The sequence below is a fragment of the Quercus robur genome, chromosome 6 (genome assembly GCF_932294415.1).
Source record: "Quercus robur chromosome 6, dhQueRobu3.1, whole genome shotgun sequence".
Lineage (NCBI taxonomy): Eukaryota > Viridiplantae > Streptophyta > Magnoliopsida > Fagales > Fagaceae > Quercus > Quercus robur.
The window spans coordinates 41,591,408-41,612,110 of NC_065539.1; the positions used below are offsets into that span (position 1 = coordinate 41,591,408).

Sequence of the window (20,703 nt, forward strand, 5' to 3'; positions counted from 1 at the left end):
ACCGTGTTACAGTAATAGAAAGAACCCGTGTGCACGAGATAAAAAGATCATGCAGAAAACGTGTGTGACCAGTGTCGTACCAAATAGAGAGAGTGGTTCTTCACTTTCTTCTGGGTCAGTAACGTACGGTTAGATGACAAAAGATCATTAATTGAATTCTTTGATTTTTTCATGCTTCCGTGTAGGATATTATTTCCTGTTACTTATTTTACTTGTTTACTATTTATATTCCAAAAAAAAAAAAAAAAAAAAAACTAATTAGGATTGAGAACGAGAGGGAATAAAAAAACACTTGTATTATATTGTGTGTATATATATATATATATATATATCCAATCGGGACTGAGATTTGAGAGACAGAGAGACAAAGAGAGACGCAAAGGCTGTGTGGCTGCGTTTGGATTCATTATAATAATTGAATAAAGAACTGAACAACAACAACAGCAACCAGGTAAACGTTCTTCATTAACTTCAACTCCTTCAATTATTAAACTCACAGTATAACTGTTTGATCAAATATATATGTTTGTTTTAACCGTTTCCACAGCCATATTTATTAGAAGTACTATATTATAAATGAGCCAGAGAAGCATACCCTCTCATAGTTGTTTATTTTCATTTTGTAGGCTTTGTAGAATCACCCATATAATATAACGAAGGAAAAACCAAAAGAAGGTGATCAACTTTGACACACACACAGAAACTCAGAGAGAGATTGTGGGGTGGGTTTGTTATATGGTGAGCAAGAAGGAGTTGGGGTTGGAGAAGAAGGGAATGCAACTAGGCAAGTACGAGCTGGGAAGGACTCTAGGAGAAGGCAATTTTGGAAAGGTCAAATTTGCTAGGAACATTGAAACTGGTCAATGTTTTGCCGTTAAAATCCTCGACAAGAACAAAATCATTCACCTCAACATCTCCGATCAGGTTCTTTATTAACCTTTCCTTCATTAATGAAATAATGGAATTTCAAAATTTTATTGATTTTATACCATATTCGATCCCTTATATTCTTTTTTGTGAGATGGGCAATTGGGCATGCAGTACAAGTTCAAATTCTCTTTCCAAACCATAGTTTGTGCCTTTGTTGTGGTCCTTAAATAAATGGGTTCCATTGAGTTTTGGTTGTCCTTTTTAGATGTCTTTCTTTCTGGGATTCATTTGCAAAATGATCATGTACACAGTTCATTCATTCATAGTTCATTCATTCTCCCCCAGAATTAAGTTCTGAAACTCTGTGAAAGTTTCAGACTTTTCACTGTTTTAACTTTTTACCCAAATGGTAAAATGTTGTTGCAGATAAAGAGGGAGATTGCCACCTTGAAAGTCCTCAAACATCCTAACGTTGTCAGATTACACGAGGTACAATACAACCCCTTTTTTTTCCTCTTCTTAAAGATTATATTTTCATGATTTGATCCAGAAACAAAAAATGAAAAAAAAAAAAAAGATATTGTTATATTGTACCATCAATCTCGGGGGGCAAATATAGTGTTCTTCCTGATTTTAATTTTTAAATGTTTGTTTACCAATCTAAACTGACTAATTTTTTATTCGTTATCCCTGATATTTTGCATCCTTCTTTAATTATTTATAGCCCAAACAGTAACACCTAGAGAATAGATAAACAGCAATTTTTTTTTTTTTTTTAATTCTCAACCAACAAATTCCAGGACACTGTTATTTTTATCTTGAAACCCAGCTATTTGCACATCACTACGTACATTTGTCTTTTACCTCTTTAGGGAGTCCCACGCTCGCACATGAACATAATCATTTTCGTTGGCAGTGATGATGTTGATATATATGAATGACAAGCCAATTGTCAAGCGATATATCATGATATATACAATATTCTTCTCACAGCAAGGCATTTTATATCACTGTTAAACTCATGTCAATCATTATGTCATGCATATTACATCTATTTTCTCTTTTTTAAGTATAATATATAAGTCTCACATGATTATAATATTTATATATTGTCATGAGGAAAATGCATATGTCCATTATATAAAACAAAATATTAGCAACACATAAAAATAAAGATTAAAAAATAAAACATAATTTTTGCCACAATTGTCCATGCGGCAATTTAGAGCAATGCTAGAACCATAAAAATTTACATAATCTTTGTAGAGAGTTATGCATGGTGAAGATGTGAATCCACATAGATCATCACGTTTTCTTCACTACTTATAACTTGTTACATGACAAATTGTGGTAAAAATTATATAAAATTTTGTGGTTTTGTCATTTTTTTTATGTGAAAAATGGTTGATTTTTTTTTTTTTTTATATGTGAAAATGGTTGGTTTTTGCAAAAGTGACAATCACAGTCTAACACATAAGATGAGATAAAACAGTCGCTTTTTATGTGAAAAAAAAAAAAAAGAGAGAGAGAGAAGATTAGTGCATTCACATTGGGAATGATATATGTCATATGTAAGGAAAATTTAGCATAAAAGTCCAAAATCTCCCACACATTCGGACTTGTAAAAACCAACTATTACAAAAAAAATTGCAATGGTGCTCTAGTGCAATACTACCTTTAGAATTGCATTGTAGCTCAATTCTAAAAATAATAAAAATAAAACCTAATATTTTATTCACTTACTTTATCAATTCCTCTCTATCTCTCATCGAGTTTTGGGTTTTTATTTTTATTTGGGTTTTGAGATATATTATTTTATTGTGTAGAAATATTATTTTAATGTGTTGTATTAAAAAATAAAAGTTAGGATAGTGAGAATATTATAAAATGGTATAATATAATTAATAAAATAATTTTTTGAAAATGTAAAATAAGATGAGATAACATTTTAGGACGTGAATGTTCTTAGTGGATGGGACGATACATCATCCAATAATTTTTTATGAAGTTTGATTGGATAATGGGTCACATGAAAGCCTGATCCAGCCCTGATCGTCTGGATACAGTCTACCAAGTCATTGTCCACTAATGCAAATTTACCTGAACTAGACCAAGTGAACCGACCCACCCTATCAAGGTACATTTATTAGTGTTTTACATGTGGGTGTTCTTGTCAGGTGGACCAGGTTGGTATGATTAGTCAAAAAAAAAAAAACCCCACTTACGAAGGCCAGACCAAACCAACTTAAGATTGGCCCATGACGTGTCTTACCTTTTGTTTGAATTTGATGGATTGGATTAGTACAAAATTGGTGTTGACTTGTCGATTCCGGTGAAATTAGTTGTTGTTAAATAAGAAATTTAAAGTTCAAATTTCAGTCACACTACAATCAATAATACTACAATTATTTAATGTCTTGAGTCTGATAATGAGCAGATGCTGAAATTTCATTCGTACCTATAAAAAAAATAGTAATAATAAGTTGGTGTTGATGTATGTTGCACATGATGAGTTGGTAATTAAATTGTATTGCCCATGTTAAGTTGTTAACTAAATTATCTTTTGCTTGAACCAAGAAAGCCTAACATAGTACTTTTTATTTTGGAATCATATCCTAGTCACGTTCAGAGCCATTTATATGAACTTGCTTAATGCTTAACTTTTTGCTGGACTTGCTTGGCATATCATGAATAAAATCGGACCTAATCGAAATACAGCCACATGCTTTGCCTTGTATATGCTATTTGAGGAACATAAAATTGATTAGTTTAGAAGAATATTTGGACCACAATGTGTAGTTGGTTTCCTATTGACTATTCCTTTCACTTATGCTATGTATGGATTTCTTGGTGATCACGTTATAGAGCTAAGACCAAGCCATTTGGCACCAACAATTAATCATATAGAGTTTGCCCATGAATAATGAATTTACAACCTTTAAATCTCTGTCATAATACTTTATGCAATACACCTATATTCCCATGATTATATTAATTAAGTACCTAGTAAGCATTGGTTATGTTCTCCTGCTAATGCATTATCACAACAACTATGCAGGTGTTGGCAAGCAAAACCAAGATTTACATGGTCTTAGAATATGTGACAGGAGGGGAACTGTTTGACAGAATTGTAAGCATATTTAGCCATGCTCTGTATTGAAAGTTTATCTTTGGGCAAAACCTCACTTTGGGTCCTTCAAATTTGCTCCATTTTCTAATTTAGTTATTGGATTTTCAAATATAGCAATCATCATATACTTAAAGTTTAGACAATACAATTTGGTCCACATGTTAATTTGGACACTAAGTGTTGTGTGATGCAAGGAGCATTAAAACCAAATAATTTCAAATTTAGAAACAAAATCTCAAATGGATTTGGTTTTGATGCTACCAGCATCATTGTGATTATGTATGTTTATAATAATAAATTTTTTTAAAAAAAAAGGTTTGTGTGGCCAAAAAAAAATTACATTCTAGTAGTCTAGGTGGATTAAAAATGCCGAGCAACCACCATGATGACTCACTATTACCACATTGAATTTATGTGAAATTTAAAAAGAAAAATATATATTTTTCACTCTTTGAACTTGAACTTGCTAAATAATTTTCAATTCCATATTTGGCTGATAAGAAAATGTTGGAAAATTTGAGGATGTAAGAAGGAAAAAAGATGTATTCGTTTTACAACATTTGAAACTTCTAAAGATCAAACTGGAAAGTAAGGGAAACTTTATTGATCAAATTGGAACATGGACTTAGAATTTGATTGCTTATTTTGAAAATTTAGGGACCAAATTGGAAAATGGACTAGACTTTCATTCTTTTCTTTTTACGAAAATTCTGTTTTCACTTTTATGTGTGCCTAGATGCAAAATTTTGGTTTAATATTACTAAACTAGTCATGTATTACACAGGCTTCCAAGGGGAAGCTTAAAGAAGACGAAGGTAGGAAGCTCTTTCAACAGTTAATTGATGCAGTAAGCTACTGCCACACTAAAGGCGTTTTTCACAGAGATCTCAAGGTTATTTCAAAACTTTTTCATGATACCAAGAAGCCTAAACAATGTACATTCTATTGTTGCCAGATGATCACACTTTCCAGCTTGTAATACTAATAAAAATTTTGCACTTCTTAATTGCAGCTCGAGAATGTTCTAGTTGATGCGAAAGGGAACATAAAGATATCTGATTTTGGCCTAAGTGCCTTACCTCAGCATTTTAGGGTACAAAACTACTCTAAACTTAGCTTTCATTACAAACTTTTGAGTAATTCTAGAGAGAACTTTTTTTCAAAACTATATATTGTGATTAGAGTAACATCACTTTCATGTGGGTCCATCATTGATACCACTTTTATTATCACAACAAGCCATATTAGCAAGAATATAAAAACTTAAGTTGTGAAAAATATCGTGTTTTTAGTAGCGTTGCAAACTTTTTTGTTCGGTCATTAACCACTATGTGTTTATACCAGGATGATGGCTTACTACATACAACCTGTGGAAGTCCCAACTATGTTGCTCCTGAGATTCTTGCTAATAGAGGGTATGATGGTGCCACCTCAGATATATGGTCCTGTGGTGTTATCTTGTATGTAATTCTCACAGGATATCTTCCTTTCGATGATAGAAATCTTGCAGTTCTCTATCAAAAAGTATGGAGAATTTGTCTTTGATCTTTTGGATCCCCCTTTTATATGGTCCTATGGCTAAACGTTTTATTAAAATCTCATTAACTTGGATTTTTTCACATTTATCCCTTTTGAGGGATTTCAGATATTCAAGGGGGATGCTCAGATACCAAAATGGTTGTCACAAGGCGCCCATAACATGATAAAGAGAATTCTTGATCCAAATCCTGTTAGCCGGATAACAATGGCAGGTATCAAAGCAGATGAGTGGTTTAAGCAGGACTATACTCCTGCAAATCCTGATGATGAAGAAGAAGATATATACATCGATGATGAAGCATTCTCGAAACGTGAAGTGGTATGAGCTTGGAAATTCTTATACCTTTGTGCACCCCTTATGGGTGTATCTTGATCCTTAATTATTTATTCTTGCAATATAGCCATCTGAAGCAGAGAAGAGTCCAGGCTCGCCCACTCTCATCAATGCCTTCCAGTTGATTGGAATGTCTTCCTGTTTAGACCTCTCTGGCTTCTTTGAGAAAGAGGTGGGCATGAAAGCCAAAAGGCAGCAGTTAATTTTAAAAGTTCATATCTTTGATTCATTAAATCAATATTATTACTGTAATAGACCAGTACCTCAGAAATTCTGATTGCCTTGTATGCACATTCTCGTGTTAATTTAGGATGTCTCTGAGAGGAAGATCAGATTTACATCCAATCACTCTGCTAAGGATTTACTCGAGAAGATTGAGAGTACTGTTACAGAGATGGGATTTCGCGTTTTGAAGAAAAATGGAAGGGTAAGGTTTCTTGCTACTATTTCAAACACTCTTTTCTCTTGATCAAGGAGGACAGCATCATTGTACCCTCATTGTCTTGTCATGTACTAGAAATAGCATATGGGAGCTCTAAATGTCAATGCTAGAATTGGCTAGCTATTTCTGAAATACAATGTTTATAATGATGCCTGATTGTTCTGTCCATCTTTTACTTCTAGTTGAAAGTGGTGCAAGAGCACAACAAGGGGCAGAAAAGCTTGGGTAGTCTTTCAGTAGCAGCAGAGGTGAGTGATTGTAAAACTTGAACGATTTCGTTCTTCAAGAAACAAATGTATACTTGCATGGCATTCTAATTTATTTATAATATATAGTTGCCAATTATCTCACCATTTTCTGTGTAACTGTGTCAGGTGTTTGAGATTAGTCCATCCTTATTTGTAGTTGAATTAAGAAAAGCGTATGGAGATTCTTCAGTTTATAGACAGGTACTCTCTCTCTCTCTCTCTCTCTCATACAGGCACACATTTCTTTAGTTAATCCTTATGTTTGATATTGCAGCTGTGTAAAAAGCTATCAAATGATTTAGGAGTTCAGCCTAGCCAAGACCTGTTGACCACAGGAGTGTGAATACCGTTTTTTGTTGGCTCAGGCAACATTACAAGCCTTGAGTACTGTACTTAGAATCTAGAAAAATGTAGTCTGTGGTTTTTTTTCTTCTCTATTACATCATAATTGAGTAGATATGTCAATATATTACAAATAGCACGGTAATATTCAAGTTGTATAGATGGGTAGACGTGTAGAACCAATAATGTTGGAAGCCATACATTGATGATGGCAGTGTAAAACAGCAATTTTTATAATATTCTTTTGTTTGTTTATAGTCGTGTTTCCAAATGGATTTTACTAGGGACTTTTTGGTTCTAAAAAAATATCTTAGTTTAACTTCAAATAATTATGTGTCAAAGATGATCTAGTATTGAGTTTGACTCGTATTCTTCGTTTCATGGAGCCTGCCTGCATGTGACCTGAAGCAACCATATTCTCCATTTGTTAATGGCCTAAAAATGGCAATGGGTTTGATTTAGGATGGAAAAAGCACCTTCTAAAAACTAGTGCATATCAAACCCTTTTTGAATCAGGCCAAATTAGGTCTGCTAACCTAAAATTGAATATCTAAGGCCAAATTAGGTCTGTTAACCTAAAAATACTTTTAACTGAATTTTAATTTTTTAAATTGTTTTAAATACACAATAGGATCATGTTTGGTTTAGTTGCATCAGAAAACTTACTCACTTTGTAGGATTCGATTGAAATTTGTATTTTAGAGCCATGGCTTTAACAGATGTTGGTCCAGCTGCTTTTAAGATGTGGCTTATTATCATTTATGATGAGGAAAGTTGGCTTTTATTTGACCTATAAGGCTATTAGTATAGCAGGTTCTATCATTAGACCTGGAACAATCTTATGTTACATGAGAATTTCATTATGTACAATATACAAACAATATATTCACATTGAATATGGTACATACACATAACCTTTAAAGCATAAAATTTGCAAGGCAGCCTTCAGCAAGATGCAGGCAAGTCTAATTTGCAAGCCTGTTGCCTAGCTCTTTGCTAACTATATACCTGAATTAACCCACTGTAGTCTGCCATTTGGAGCTTTTCATTCAACTTGATCTTGTATTCATCATCTTTGTCCCCTAAATTACGCATAAGTTCAACCTGCCAAAACAAGGATGAAATTAATAAACAGACAGGGAGAAAGTCAACCAATCCGGACAGTGTTAAGATATATCAAGACAAAGTCAAGCAAATTCACATATTATTTTCAACTGCAATTCTGATTCAAGCCAAAACAAAAATGAAATATCTGAAATTCCGGGAAGTTAATACAAAAAGAAGACAAGAAAAAGTAAACATCCAAAATCATTGAATGTAAAACAAGTAAATGAAGGATCCTACCACAATCAACATCTTTTGCAATTAATGCGTATGACAAAGACCCAACTTTCATAGCTTACGAAAAATAATAGATGACTTTATCATCAAGCACGTCCACCATTTGTAATTTGGTAACAGAGTGTTATCATCATATCCTGACCTTATGTTAACATCTCTTCGCTCTCAAAAGTCTCACCCTAACCGTGGTGTTTCAGGATAAATACAATAACGTTTATTTTAACAAGCATCTAAATGCAATGTTATCAATATGAGTAGAGAGAGTAGAACAAGGATGAGAGAGGGGGGGGGGTTGTTATTTCTTGTGATGTAGGCTTCTTGGTTACTAGAATAATAACAGATATCAGCATTCACCTGTTTTTGAAACAAATCAAATTCATCAGAACTCAGAGAACCATCACTGTTTGAATCAAGAAGCTGCATCATCTCGCAGGCATCTTCGCCTGGGGCACCAAGCTCTTCCATCACTTCCATAAGTTCCTCAATGCTGATCCGACCATCTCCATTCTTGTCAAGAAGGCGGAATACACGATTTCTGTGGTCAATCTCAATGCCTTTATGATTTGTGGATGGAAAATCTTTAAGGCGCAATTCTGCAAATTCAGCTGCAGCCATCATTATCGCCTTGAGCCGCCTAGCCTGAGCATCAAGAAATGACTAAATCAATTTCCTCTTACATGGCCAGATGAGGAAATTTACATAAAGTAATGCTGAGTTAGAAGCTTCATTCACTTGACTAATATAGAAAGTTTGTATAACTAAGAGCATAAATGCTCATAAAGTCAATCCCAGCTTTCCCTTCTCCCTATTTCCCATGTATTGAATAGAGTGTAGAACTTCTACAGGGAAACTAATTCACAAAACAGGTGAAATGAATAAGGACTCTAAAGAAAATCAAGAGGAGATCTGACTGGTGTTAACCTAGTTCCAAGAAGAAGGTACTAGAACCTCAACAAGAACAAAGAAATAAGTGGTTAAAGGATTGGGCCAAACTCATGTCTTAGCTTCAGGTTGGGATCATGGTGGCTGGATTTACCTCCATGAACTCAGAAACAAGGGGTTAGGTTCATGCTTCCTATGCCTTTCACAGCTCCAAGGTGCCTAGTTTTTTAAGGATAGGACTGCTTCTTCCCCTTTAAATATGGATAATAATACTAGAAATTGCACCTCATATATGTTTAGATGGATGTATTTCACCATCATTTACAAGTATCACAGTCCAATTTACCACAGCCAAATAGTGGATTTTTCAATCTTTATAATCTTCTCTTAATTTGGGTGATGATGTGTATTATAAAATGGTTATAAAACAAAGACTGGACTTCAATTGTATAACAAAAACTAACCTCTTCTGGATCAGTAAGACCACCTTTGTACAGTGAATGGGATGCTGTTCCACCGACTGCCAACTTATCCATCTCTGTTGTCCGTATTTGTATCTCCATAAGCGGTCTAGTCCGGCAACTCTCACTCACATCAACTGTCATGTGTAAACTCCTATATCCATTAGCTTTAGGCTTGGCAATATAGTCTTTTGTCCGGTGAGGCATCTCTTTCCACAAAGACTGGATGATTTCACGTGTCCTGTAGCATGCTCTCTCACCCACATCTGACATATCTACTCCAGATCTAGGCTTCAATATGACTCGCAATCCTAGAACATCATTAACCTCTTCTGGCTTCCGACCATCTCTCAAGAGCTTCTTCATTGTGCTATAACGACTTTTATGGCGACCTTTGACCGAGACATCATCCACCATTTCTGCTAACAAGGAATCCGTCTTTAAGGATTCAAGCAGGTGTTCCCTGTATATATCAATTAGAGGCTTACTTCCTGTCTCGTGACTTTGTAACCATGTATCAAGATAAAGGTATGAATAAGGAAACAAGTATCTGAACGAGAGATCCTCTAGCTCCAATGATAAAAAGTTAGTTCCCACAGCATGAGCTAAAGGGGCATGTATCTTCATAACCTCAAGAGATATCATTTGCTGTTGATATCTTGGCAGGTAATCAAGATGCCTCATCGTATCTAGCTTGAGAGCCAAGTCTAGAATCACAGCCCTGATGTCATAGTATGTCAGGCAGAACTTTCTTAAAGCAACAGCACTTTCATCATCCAAATCTTCAACTTTTGAAGAGATATTCTTCACACGCAAGCTTTCATGCAATAGATGAGCAGTACCAGCATTAATCCGATCTCTCACTTGAAATATGGATACTGCACCAGCCTCCAGAACTTCTCTCAATATGCCAGCTGCAATAACTTCTGCATCCATCTGCAATCATATCAACTGTGAAAATTCTAAACAGATGAGTATAAAAATGGCTTGGAATTCACCTAATAAAAGATAAGCCAGAGGCAATTTGGCAAGGGTAAATCATTGAATCAACCTAAAAGTAAGAAAGAAAAGAGAACAGACTAAAAACCGTTGACGACACTTTTTTGTGTGCTATACTAAATCCATGTGTAAATTCAAGGGAAAAGTGTGAGACTTATGGCTTGGAGGGTGAAAGAGAACTTTTTCTTCACCAATTATGGGCTTTATGGGAAATCTTGCAAATGGACTAGGAGTGTTTTGCAAGCCATGAGCCCACATTAGGTGTGCCATGCAAAAAGCTAAATGCACAGGGAAGACACTTAGACCTGCTGAATAAAAACTCACGCCTTTGACTCCAAATCTGCAATTAATGTTGGCTTCATCAAATTAATGTTTATTTTCCTGAACCCACAAGCTTAGTAGCTCCAAGAACTGTTGTTCATTTTGTAGCAACAACCCTAATTGAACTGGCTTAACCAAATTGCCTTGTTTAGCACAAAATAGAACCAGCTCGACCTCCTATAAACTTCACTGCCCAATGCACAGGTTCTACTATTGCCCACTCCACTGCTTAAAACAAATTCTTCCTTCTTTCTAAAGGATGTTTACAGCACCCCCAAGTTATCATAACAAGCAAAATCTAGTATAAAGCATGGGCATTAACACAAAATGTCGTATTTAGTGCACAAAACTCTCACTTTTGCAAGGTCTAGGAGAGGTAATTGGCAGGCAATGAACATACCTCCACCAAAAACTTCCTGTCTTCACTAATCTCTGATAAGAAAACTCTGTTTCTTCCATTCAGCAGAATCAGAATTAAGTCTTCCTCACATTTTCAGAACAAGTAGAATGACTTATTTCCCCTTCTCACCTAAGAAATGTCTTTTCTCATTTATTGCCTATTAAGGTGGAGGGCAAAACTTAGGTATAATTCTATAGATGAAGTACATTAGGTTCCCCAATTAAATTCAAATGCATGGTTGCATTGACCAATAAAGCAAAAACAATGTTATCTTTTCCAATGATGATTAAATATCATGCAGCCATGTTATCTCTTCTAAGAATAATCTATCTTCATTATTCTCTACTTTCCTCACCCATTACATTTTTTCTAGTGCCCAAGAGAAAACACAATGATAGCAAAGACCCAAATCTAACAGTTGACTTATCTAAATGTGACGTGTATCCCGGCAACAAAAAGACCCCAACAAAAACCTAGCTCTAACGTTTTCCTAAAAATTAGTTATTGAGTGAAGTATACACCAAAACATTTAATTCAGTTAATAGAGAACTTAAAATGTTGAAAGCAATTTGGATGTAATCACTTGCAACTATTGTTTAACTATTATTCTAAGTTCTAACACTCAGCTTCACGAATTGGCTTAAATTTGGGCTAACAAGTGGGATTTAGAGACAGGGTTCAAACCCAGTACCAGGTACAGCATCCATGATAAATTTAAATTACAATTTATCCCAACTTTTGCTTCATTTTCCTATACCTTAGCTAACAATCTTTCTTAACGTTTTAACATAGATCTAATGCTAAAACAAAAATCATAAACTTTTGAAACAATTAATGTTGAACTAATTTAACAACATAAACCAGACACATATAATTAGCAAAATGGGCATGTGTACCTGAAGGTCAGCTAGAAGAAGAGCTAAAGACAGAGCCTTGGAGAGAGAAGAGCGGCCATCAGGAGCGAGAGGCAAGGTGTGGAAGATTGGGAGAGAGAGCTTGAGAGACTTGAACAGTATGTTAGAGGAGCTGCTCGACTGTACTTTCTTTGTCCTCTCCGTCAGCTCGTTGAAAGCTCCGACTAGCTCCACCACCATCTTACCTCCGGTCTGCTCCACCAGCGCCGTCGCCGCCGCTACCTCTGCCTTCACCAACCACCCACTACGGCGGCTGCTACGCCGTCGACAACCAGGACCAGTCACTCTTGGATTAATCCTAGTGAATATGCGGGTACGAGTTTGATGATTTGGTAAAGGTATTAGCTTGGAGGTTGGGTCTTGCGAGCAGAAGAGCTCCATTGATAACAGCAACAACAATAACAATAACGTCCACCACTCACTCACATTCACGCTCTCTCAACTCACGTGTTCCCTTCTTTTATATGTGCAAGCTATAATCATTCATAATAAATATCTTCTTTTTTTTTCATGTAAAATTCCACTTTAATCAATAATATTCATGGACAATTTTGCAACACCACCTAATTTAATTTTCATTTGTCAGAATGTGTTGTAACTTAATTGGTACCTCCCTATTTACAAAGTAAAGAGTTTTAAAAAAAAAAAAAATTCGATTTACGAGATTAACAGCATATTATAATTGTCTCAAAAAAAAAAAAAAAAAACCTACCACCTTATACTAGATTGTTAAAACAAACTAATTGCTAATTTTGATTGCCCAAATGTAAGGTGGTAGGCAAATTTGAGATTGTTGTGAATTTTTGTTATGACATGTGACTCCAACATAATCTTTATTCTTTCTCTATCTTATTCTTAGATTATAATATTCATTTGAAAAAAATTAACTTTTTTTGTTTTTTTTTTTTTTTTTTCGTATAAACTAAACCCGATACCTTTTGCCAAATAAATAGACAATTGGTTAAATAGCTACAAATGTACAATTGTTTTTTTTTTTTCGTGTATTCTTTATTGTATATCATTAATTTGAGTAAGAATGTTATATTTCCAATTAATTACTTTTATAGTTTTATACTAATCTTTAAAAAAAAAAATCATAAAAATTAATTTTATAATTTGTTTAATTATGTAGCACAAATTAAGGCTACAGTAGTGTTTGTTCCATAAAAGCACATATTAAAAAGTGGGGAAATCTACATTGTTAACATTTATATATAATTAAAAATATGAATATATTAGTTTAGTGAATTCGCAACTATACATAAGTAATTTTCATAATTTTATGCATATGTTATTAAATTTACTTTTGCCTTTTGATAGTTGTTCTTTTCTAACTGTTGCCAAAACAACTAAATATGAGGAAAAAGTCATATTCAATATTCTGATTTTTTTTTTTTAATAAGTGTTCCAAATAAATATTCATTGTATAAATTTTATAAAAATAACCATATAAATATAAATAGTTAGACACCATCTATAGATAATTTATTAATGGGAATAAATGTATTTATCCCATTAATATATTGCAAGTCCTATCTTTCATCTAAAAAAATAAAAAAATTTATTCCAAGTAATTAATATATTAACATAAATACAAAGTTTTTTTTTTTTTATATAAGATAGAATTTCTACTCTAGCTGGAGACTTGAACCTCGGCCCTTATTCCCCCACACCTCACAAGCATTTATATTTTATACTTGTGGAGTGACCACAGCACCAAACGTGTGCAGTGGTGAAATAAATACAAAGTTTTGACAAGGTAAAATGTTAGATAAATATAATATTCTTTTCTCTCAATAAATGTGTCACTTAACAAAACCTTAGGCCACTATCTACATTTCAAAAACCATAAATAAATAATAAAGTTTCTTTTCACACACAAAGTATTGTGTTTTTTTAAAACTCACACATAAAAGTATAATTGCATGCTTGGTTATATTTATTATGAATTCCATCATATATATATATATATATATCATCCCTATTTACGTTTCAAAAACCCAAATTAGAAAAAAAAAAAAAAAAAATCCAAAGTTCCTTTTCACACAAAAGTTTCATGTGTGTGTTTTATTTTATTTTAATAACTCACAAATAAAACTATGATTGCATGCATACATACATTTGTTATGAATTCCTCCGCTCATAAATACAACCTACTTTGAATACTCCTTTCATGTGATCTAACTTCTAAGTATATAAAAGACCGATCTATTTTCTATATCAATTTTCACCTACTTTGAATACTCATTTCATGTGATCTAAGTATATAAAAGACCAATCTATATTCCATATTAATCTTCATGTGAAATATTGGAGGAAATTAAAAGTTAAAAACTATATATCATATTATCATGTACTATATAATAAAATTTAGGCTTAGAAGCTGAGGTTATGCCAAGTATACTATGAAAGAACAAAACATATTGAGGTTGATTACCACTTCATTTGAGAGAAGTAGGAATGGCAACGGGTTGGGTTCAGGTCGGGTTTTTCCATACCCGAACCCGACCCGTGGGTCTGTCCTAGAAACCCAGATCCGGCCCATTTGTTAAATGGATTTTTTTCTTAACCCTGAACCCACCCCGTCGCCTCATGCCCAGCCAAGCCCAAAATCAGAACCGTAAACTTCCATTTATGATTTTTCGGCCCAAAATCACAAACACAAACACAAATCCAAACACAATCACAAACATAAATACAGAAATCCCAAACACAAATGTCAGATCTGTGATTTTCCCTTTCAAAATCACAAACCAAACACAAATTTTAGACTATGATTTTCCCTTTCAAAATCACACACAAACACAAACACAAACTCACATTGAGACGAATTAAACCCAGAAAAAAAAAATGGAGATCAAGGTGGAGTGAGACCGTGAGGCCATGGGCGAGGAAGATGAGAGGGGCAGAGGGTTATGTTTCAATGTTAGACCGACGACGGCGAGGACGAAAAGGAGTTGAGAGCTGTGCCTAACAGCCTGTGCTTGACTGCTTGTGGGCTTATGGCCGTGTGAGTGAGAGATCTGAGAGATGAAGAGGGAGAGGCGGCCATGTGAGACAGAGTGAGTGAGAGAGCTGAGACAAAGTGAGTGAGACTGTGAGCTGGAGATGAGAGGCGGACTGGCGGAGGTGTGCTGAAGAGATGAGAGGCGGAGGTGTGAGGTTGTGAGGTGAAATGAAATGAGGGCGAGGAGGGACTGAAGGAGGCGGGAGCTGCTGCAAAAATGAGGGACTTAGGGTTTATAGCTATATATATAAGGGGTTTTTTGTAACTTCAGGGTAACCGGGTTATATCCGGGCCAAGTTTTAGGTCGGGTTTCGGATTTTTTTTATAAAACCCGGACCCGCTTCAAGTTTTTTTTAAAAACCCATACCCGACCCTATTTCTAAGTGGACTGGGTAAAATTCGACCCATTAGGGTCAGGCCGGGCCGAGTACCCGTAGGTTGGGCAAAAATTGCCATCCCTAGAGAGAAGATTCAAGATAGCATAATCCAAACATTCCATGTTCCCTCAAGACATCAAGTTGCAAATTTCTTCACTAAAGCACTTGGGCATAGACAATTTTATTATCTTTTGTCCAAGATGAACTTAGTAAATATATATAGTTCATCTTGAGGGGGAGTGTTAAAGATTGATTAGTTTGTATGATGTATTGCTACACTGTACTATAGTTGTGTACATAATCTACATGTAGGATAGATTAATGGAGTCATACTTATAGTTAGTTAGTTAGATACTCTCTGTTTTGACACTTGTATAGCTGTTATAGGATGTTTGGTTAGTTAACTTTTTGTCATTCTTTTCCCAACTCTCTACTTTTTCTATATAAGGAATAGAGCAAGATATTTATCAATAACAAGATTCATTCTCACAATCCTTGATTCCTACTCTCTTCCTTTCTTCCTTGTGTGATTTCCAATCCACTATTGTAGGAGCTTGGGCTAGAGAGTGATTTCAACCAAATTGCAGTAAAAGTTTAAAAGTCATAGTTGCGTCAAGTGCCTTTGCCAAATTGCAGTAACTCTTTAGATAGAAACAACCGTTTATATATCCTTATTAACTTCTCCCAAGTGTTTTAACAAAACATGCAACCTTTTTTTATCATATCAAACTATTTTTTCTCTTCATTTTTTTTATCAAAAAAAAATTAACTTACCCAAAAAAAACATCCAGACCGTGTGCATGGATCCCAATTACATTATATAAGACTAATTAAGATTAAATAAAAAGAGAAAGAGAATTTTTTGTGACCATGCAAGTAGAAGGGTAAAAAAGAAAAGTTGAAAATGCAAACGTACGGAAGAAAAGATAAACAAAAGGAAGGAAAACCACCCGTGTATCAATAAAAGCACACTCACACACATATCCAAAGCACTTCTTTTTTTATTTTCTCTTCAATTAGTCTCTTGGCCGAAAACACCTCCAGCGATCACTCCGATGAAGCTGGTTCCACTCAGAAACTCTCATTCATCTCAATCCATTGCCATTTCTTTAATGTATATATGTATGTATAAGTTTCTAAAAAAAAAAATTCACTTTGATCTGTTTTGCCAGTCATTGTTAAGAACAAAAGAGCCGTCTATGACAAAATTGTTACAACATATAAAACCTACTAGTCGCTAATCTAAGCAATGCACGAGAAAGGAATTGAGTATAGTATATAATTTAATCTTGGCTTATTTTACAAAAATCGCAGAAATTGAATTTGTAGATAACACTATATAGCTAAAAAATATATTAACAGTTATTAACGAAGAAAAAAACTTATGGAACATTAAAAAAAAAAAATCATTATAAATTAACAAGATTTGTTAACGCACTTGGAATTGGAATTGAAGCTATTCCCTAATATGTTACTCGATCTACAAAATAGGAATTTAATACATTAAAAAAAAATATATTTCTAAATTTATTGTTTAATGTGTATCTACTGTAGCAACCTACTCGTCAATAAAACCACATACTCTTTGTATTAAAAATATTTATATCTCTAAACTTATTGTTTAACGGGTATCTACTGTAGCAACCTACTCGTCAATAAAACCACATACTCTTTAATCCCACACTATCATTTGATATGAGAGATTTTGTTAAAATCCATAATTTATATCCCATAACCCATATAGATTCCCATTTAAATATTAAAAAAACAAAAACATAGCATCAAATATATCAAATTCTATACCCATTTAACAAAATTTGCTAATTATTTAACAAATAAGCAATCCTCTTCTGTAATATCCAACAACAAAACCTTAAAATAACCCAACTTAAAATTTGGAATGGTGAATAGTGAATACTATTAGTAGATAGCAATAAACACAAAGATTATCTTTTCTGATTGCCTACAATAGTATGTTAAATGGCTATAGTAGATTTTTGTATATAGAGAATGTAGGGTCTCGATTTACAGTCCAAGCCCAAAACGTATGCGATATTGGCCCAATGAGCCCAGTATAATAAATTTGTAAAGAGTGGGTTGAAGAACTAGGTCCTAATGAATTGAACGGCGGATAGGTTTAATTTGAACAACTGTTAAACACAGATAAGAGATTTGATCTTAATATATTTTTAGTCTGAGGAGATCCACCTTGTATAAATTAATCACAAATGGAAACAGAGATAATTTAGATTACTACAGTCTTTTTCTCTCTATTTTTCCGATCCCTTCTCCATGAAGAGTTTTTCACATTATATACCCTTCTTTGGACCATCTTCATCCTACACCTGTTGATCATTCGAGCCCTTACTTGAGTACCTGTCCCATCAGACACCCTCTCTGGTTTTCTGTGAGTTGTGGTAGCCAAGGTAGCACTGTTCAAAGCTCTTCTCCACATAAATGCATCCAAAAAAATAGCTGCAGTGCATTTCATGCGGTGGTGGCAGCTTTCCCTTAGATATTTTTAGGTTTCCTTTCTTCTCATATATTCATGAGGCATGTCCCTATCATTGGAGTTTCTTGGAGGATCACTCTAATTGCTGGAGTACATACTTTAAACTATATTCATCATGTCCGAGGAAGAGTTCCTCCTCGGACAACCTTTCAATTATTCCTACTTGTGAGACTTTAAATGAGAACATCTAATAATTATTTGCTCCTCCTCGGACCTATCAATGTCCTTGGACAAATCCCAAAGCCCAATATACGATCTTGGGCCCTCACCCCTACAATAGCCCCTTAAAATTCTGGTTTTTCCCTCCCATCCGAGGAGAAAAAGTGGGGTTTTGATCTTTAAAAGATAAGATCAACTGATTTTTTTATTCACACGTGCGAGAGTGCGGTTTTACACGCCTCATAATTGTCACTGATGCTTTGTAGCCCACGAGGCGTTATTAATTACTCTAGGCGGCTTTATGTCTCTTGCATCCAACGGTAAGGCGCCAATCTAGCGACTGACATTTTTCCTAGAATTTTGAGCGAGAGTATTCCCACTTATTTTCTCCCTCTATATAAAGCCTTGAGGGAACCCATTTTCCTCTTCTCTTCAAAAATCTTCAAGTGCTCCAGAGAATTCCAACGCCCCGTCTCACAAAACGCTCTAAACTCTTGAGTCTCCTTAGCCATTTCTTGTAAGAAGTATTCGAAAATCTTTCTAAAAGTTTTAAAGATTAGCATACGTGTTCCCGTAAGTTTTTATTTCTTTATATTCTCTTTTTTCTTCTCGGCCTTTCTTTTTTAGAAGCCTTTCCCTACGTCATTCCTGTTTATTTAGATGGGTAGGTTCAAACACTTAGTAGATTCACTAGCCGATATGGAGGGTTTTAGGGCTAAATACCATATCCTACAAGGGGTGGTTTTAGAATATTGTCCCCCGGACCGAGTACTTATTGACAAAGATGTGGGTCAAGTCGTCATTCCCATGATTGCTTTCATAGAGGGAGGAATAACGCTTCCTATGGGTAGGTTAACCAGAGACTATTTGATTAATCACAAATTAACCCCCTACTAGTGCGCCCTTAACCTATTTAGGGTTTTGGGCTGCGTAGATGCGCTCAACGAGCAGCTGGGCTTAGGGCTCACGTGACACGATGTGGTTCACATGTACGAGTGCCACAAGCTCGCCGGCGTGGGATACTACCTCAAGTCCCGATCCAAGGTCGTCAGGCTGATATCTTGTCTCCCCAAGTCTAATAAGGGCATGAAGGATGACTACCTAATTGTCTCAAAGTAGTGGAACGACGGTCTTCATTGCCCAACTCAGGTAGGAGATCTAGGTGGGGTGCCTCTAGGATCAGTCCCTTTGGAAGGGGATTTAGCCTTTTTAGCTTTATTCCTTTTCACTTTTGACACTTCATCTTCTTTTGGTGATAATTTTTATCGGCCTGATCATGATTCCCTTCTAGGATGTTTTTGCAGATAAAAACCACGTCGCTCTAAGGATCAGTTTGACCAATGTTCAAGCTCTTAACTACCTTCTGAGGTTAGAGATTTTTGTGAGTGAAGACGAACAGCTGTGGGCCGCTCATCTAATTTTGGATTATGAGCCACTGTCTCACATCTTCCAGGACGTAGGCCAGGCAATAAAGGCTGGAAGTTCTAGATTGGCTCGGATTGACGTCTTCAAGCCAAGATTTTTAGCTCAGAAGGATCTTCCCCTAGTTATGTTGCCACCTCAATACACTCCTCAGCAAGTAGTCGTTCTAAGAGAGGAGTTGGCCTCATCTCGCCACTCTTTAGACGCCGAGATCGACTTATTCCATTTTGGAGAAGAGGAAGGGGTCCCAGAAAGGCCTGTAGAGCTCTCGGATTCGGAGACTGAGTCTGATAGGCTTTCTACCATCCATCATCCTAGACTAATAGTCGCTCGGCCAGACACAAGTTCCCAGGAACGAGAAACTATGGATTTGAAGCAGAGAACGGGTTTAAAGAGTCTGATGGCCAACAGGAACAAGGGGCAGACTTCTAAAAAAGCCCCTAAGACCCAGGTTGCTCCCGACCTTCCTCTTCCTCCTCTACCTCCCATTGACTTTGGACTGCAGGCTAACTCAAATCTGAGGAAGAAAAGGCCAATTGAGGATTTGAAGGACGGAGAGGTCGATCCTCAAAAGGGGGCTAAACAACAGAGGAGGGCCAAAGACCCTAAGGACAAAAGAGCCAAGTTCGTGGATAGCTAGGATGAGGCTAAAGTGCTACGAGGGCAGCGCACCTAGTACCCTAGGCTTGAGATGGATGGTGCGCCCATTCCTTGGGATGCCACGATTTGGGAGTCTCAGAAGGGACAGGCCACATTCCTTGCCGAACCCTTATAGCAACCCCTCCTCCTCCCCAGAGACATGGATGGGCTCAGGCGTACCAGGCAACCGAACCTCTTTATGTCATTGAAGAGGGACCTTACGATGGTGGGCCACACAACACTCGTTTTCGTTTAAATATTAAGCCCCATGTTCATTCATGTATTGTATATATTTTTATAACCTTTCTATTACCTTTATGCTGGTTACCCAGCAAATTTATGTGGCCGAGGAGTGGGTTAAGAA

At 35.5% G+C, this 20,703-nt stretch overlaps 2 protein-coding genes across 2 annotated transcripts; one reads left to right on the plus strand and one right to left on the minus strand.

Moving 5' to 3' along the window:
* The first annotated feature begins 298 nt into the window (after positions 1-298).
* LOC126688799 (CBL-interacting serine/threonine-protein kinase 1) lies at positions 299-7,162 on the plus strand. Its single transcript, XM_050383639.1, has 13 exons — positions 299-451; positions 627-924; positions 1,297-1,359; positions 3,929-4,000; positions 4,785-4,892; positions 5,013-5,093; positions 5,345-5,524; positions 5,646-5,858; positions 5,941-6,045; positions 6,184-6,300; positions 6,498-6,563; positions 6,690-6,764; positions 6,838-7,162. Exons 2-13 carry the CDS (start codon positions 736-738, stop codon positions 6,904-6,906), a joined length of 1,338 nt encoding a protein of 445 aa, XP_050239596.1. The 5' UTR covers positions 299-451; positions 627-735; the 3' UTR covers positions 6,907-7,162.
* A 508-nt stretch (positions 7,163-7,670) lies between these two features.
* LOC126688798 (probable GTP diphosphokinase CRSH, chloroplastic) lies at positions 7,671-12,669 on the minus strand. The gene is given in 5 exon segments (XM_050383638.1): positions 7,671-7,903; positions 7,905-8,009; positions 8,601-8,885; positions 9,593-10,525; positions 12,206-12,669. Coding segments are annotated over 5 exon segments (1,755 nt in total). The 5' UTR covers positions 12,605-12,669; the 3' UTR covers positions 7,671-7,870.
* Positions 12,670-20,703: the final 8,034 nt, after the last annotated feature.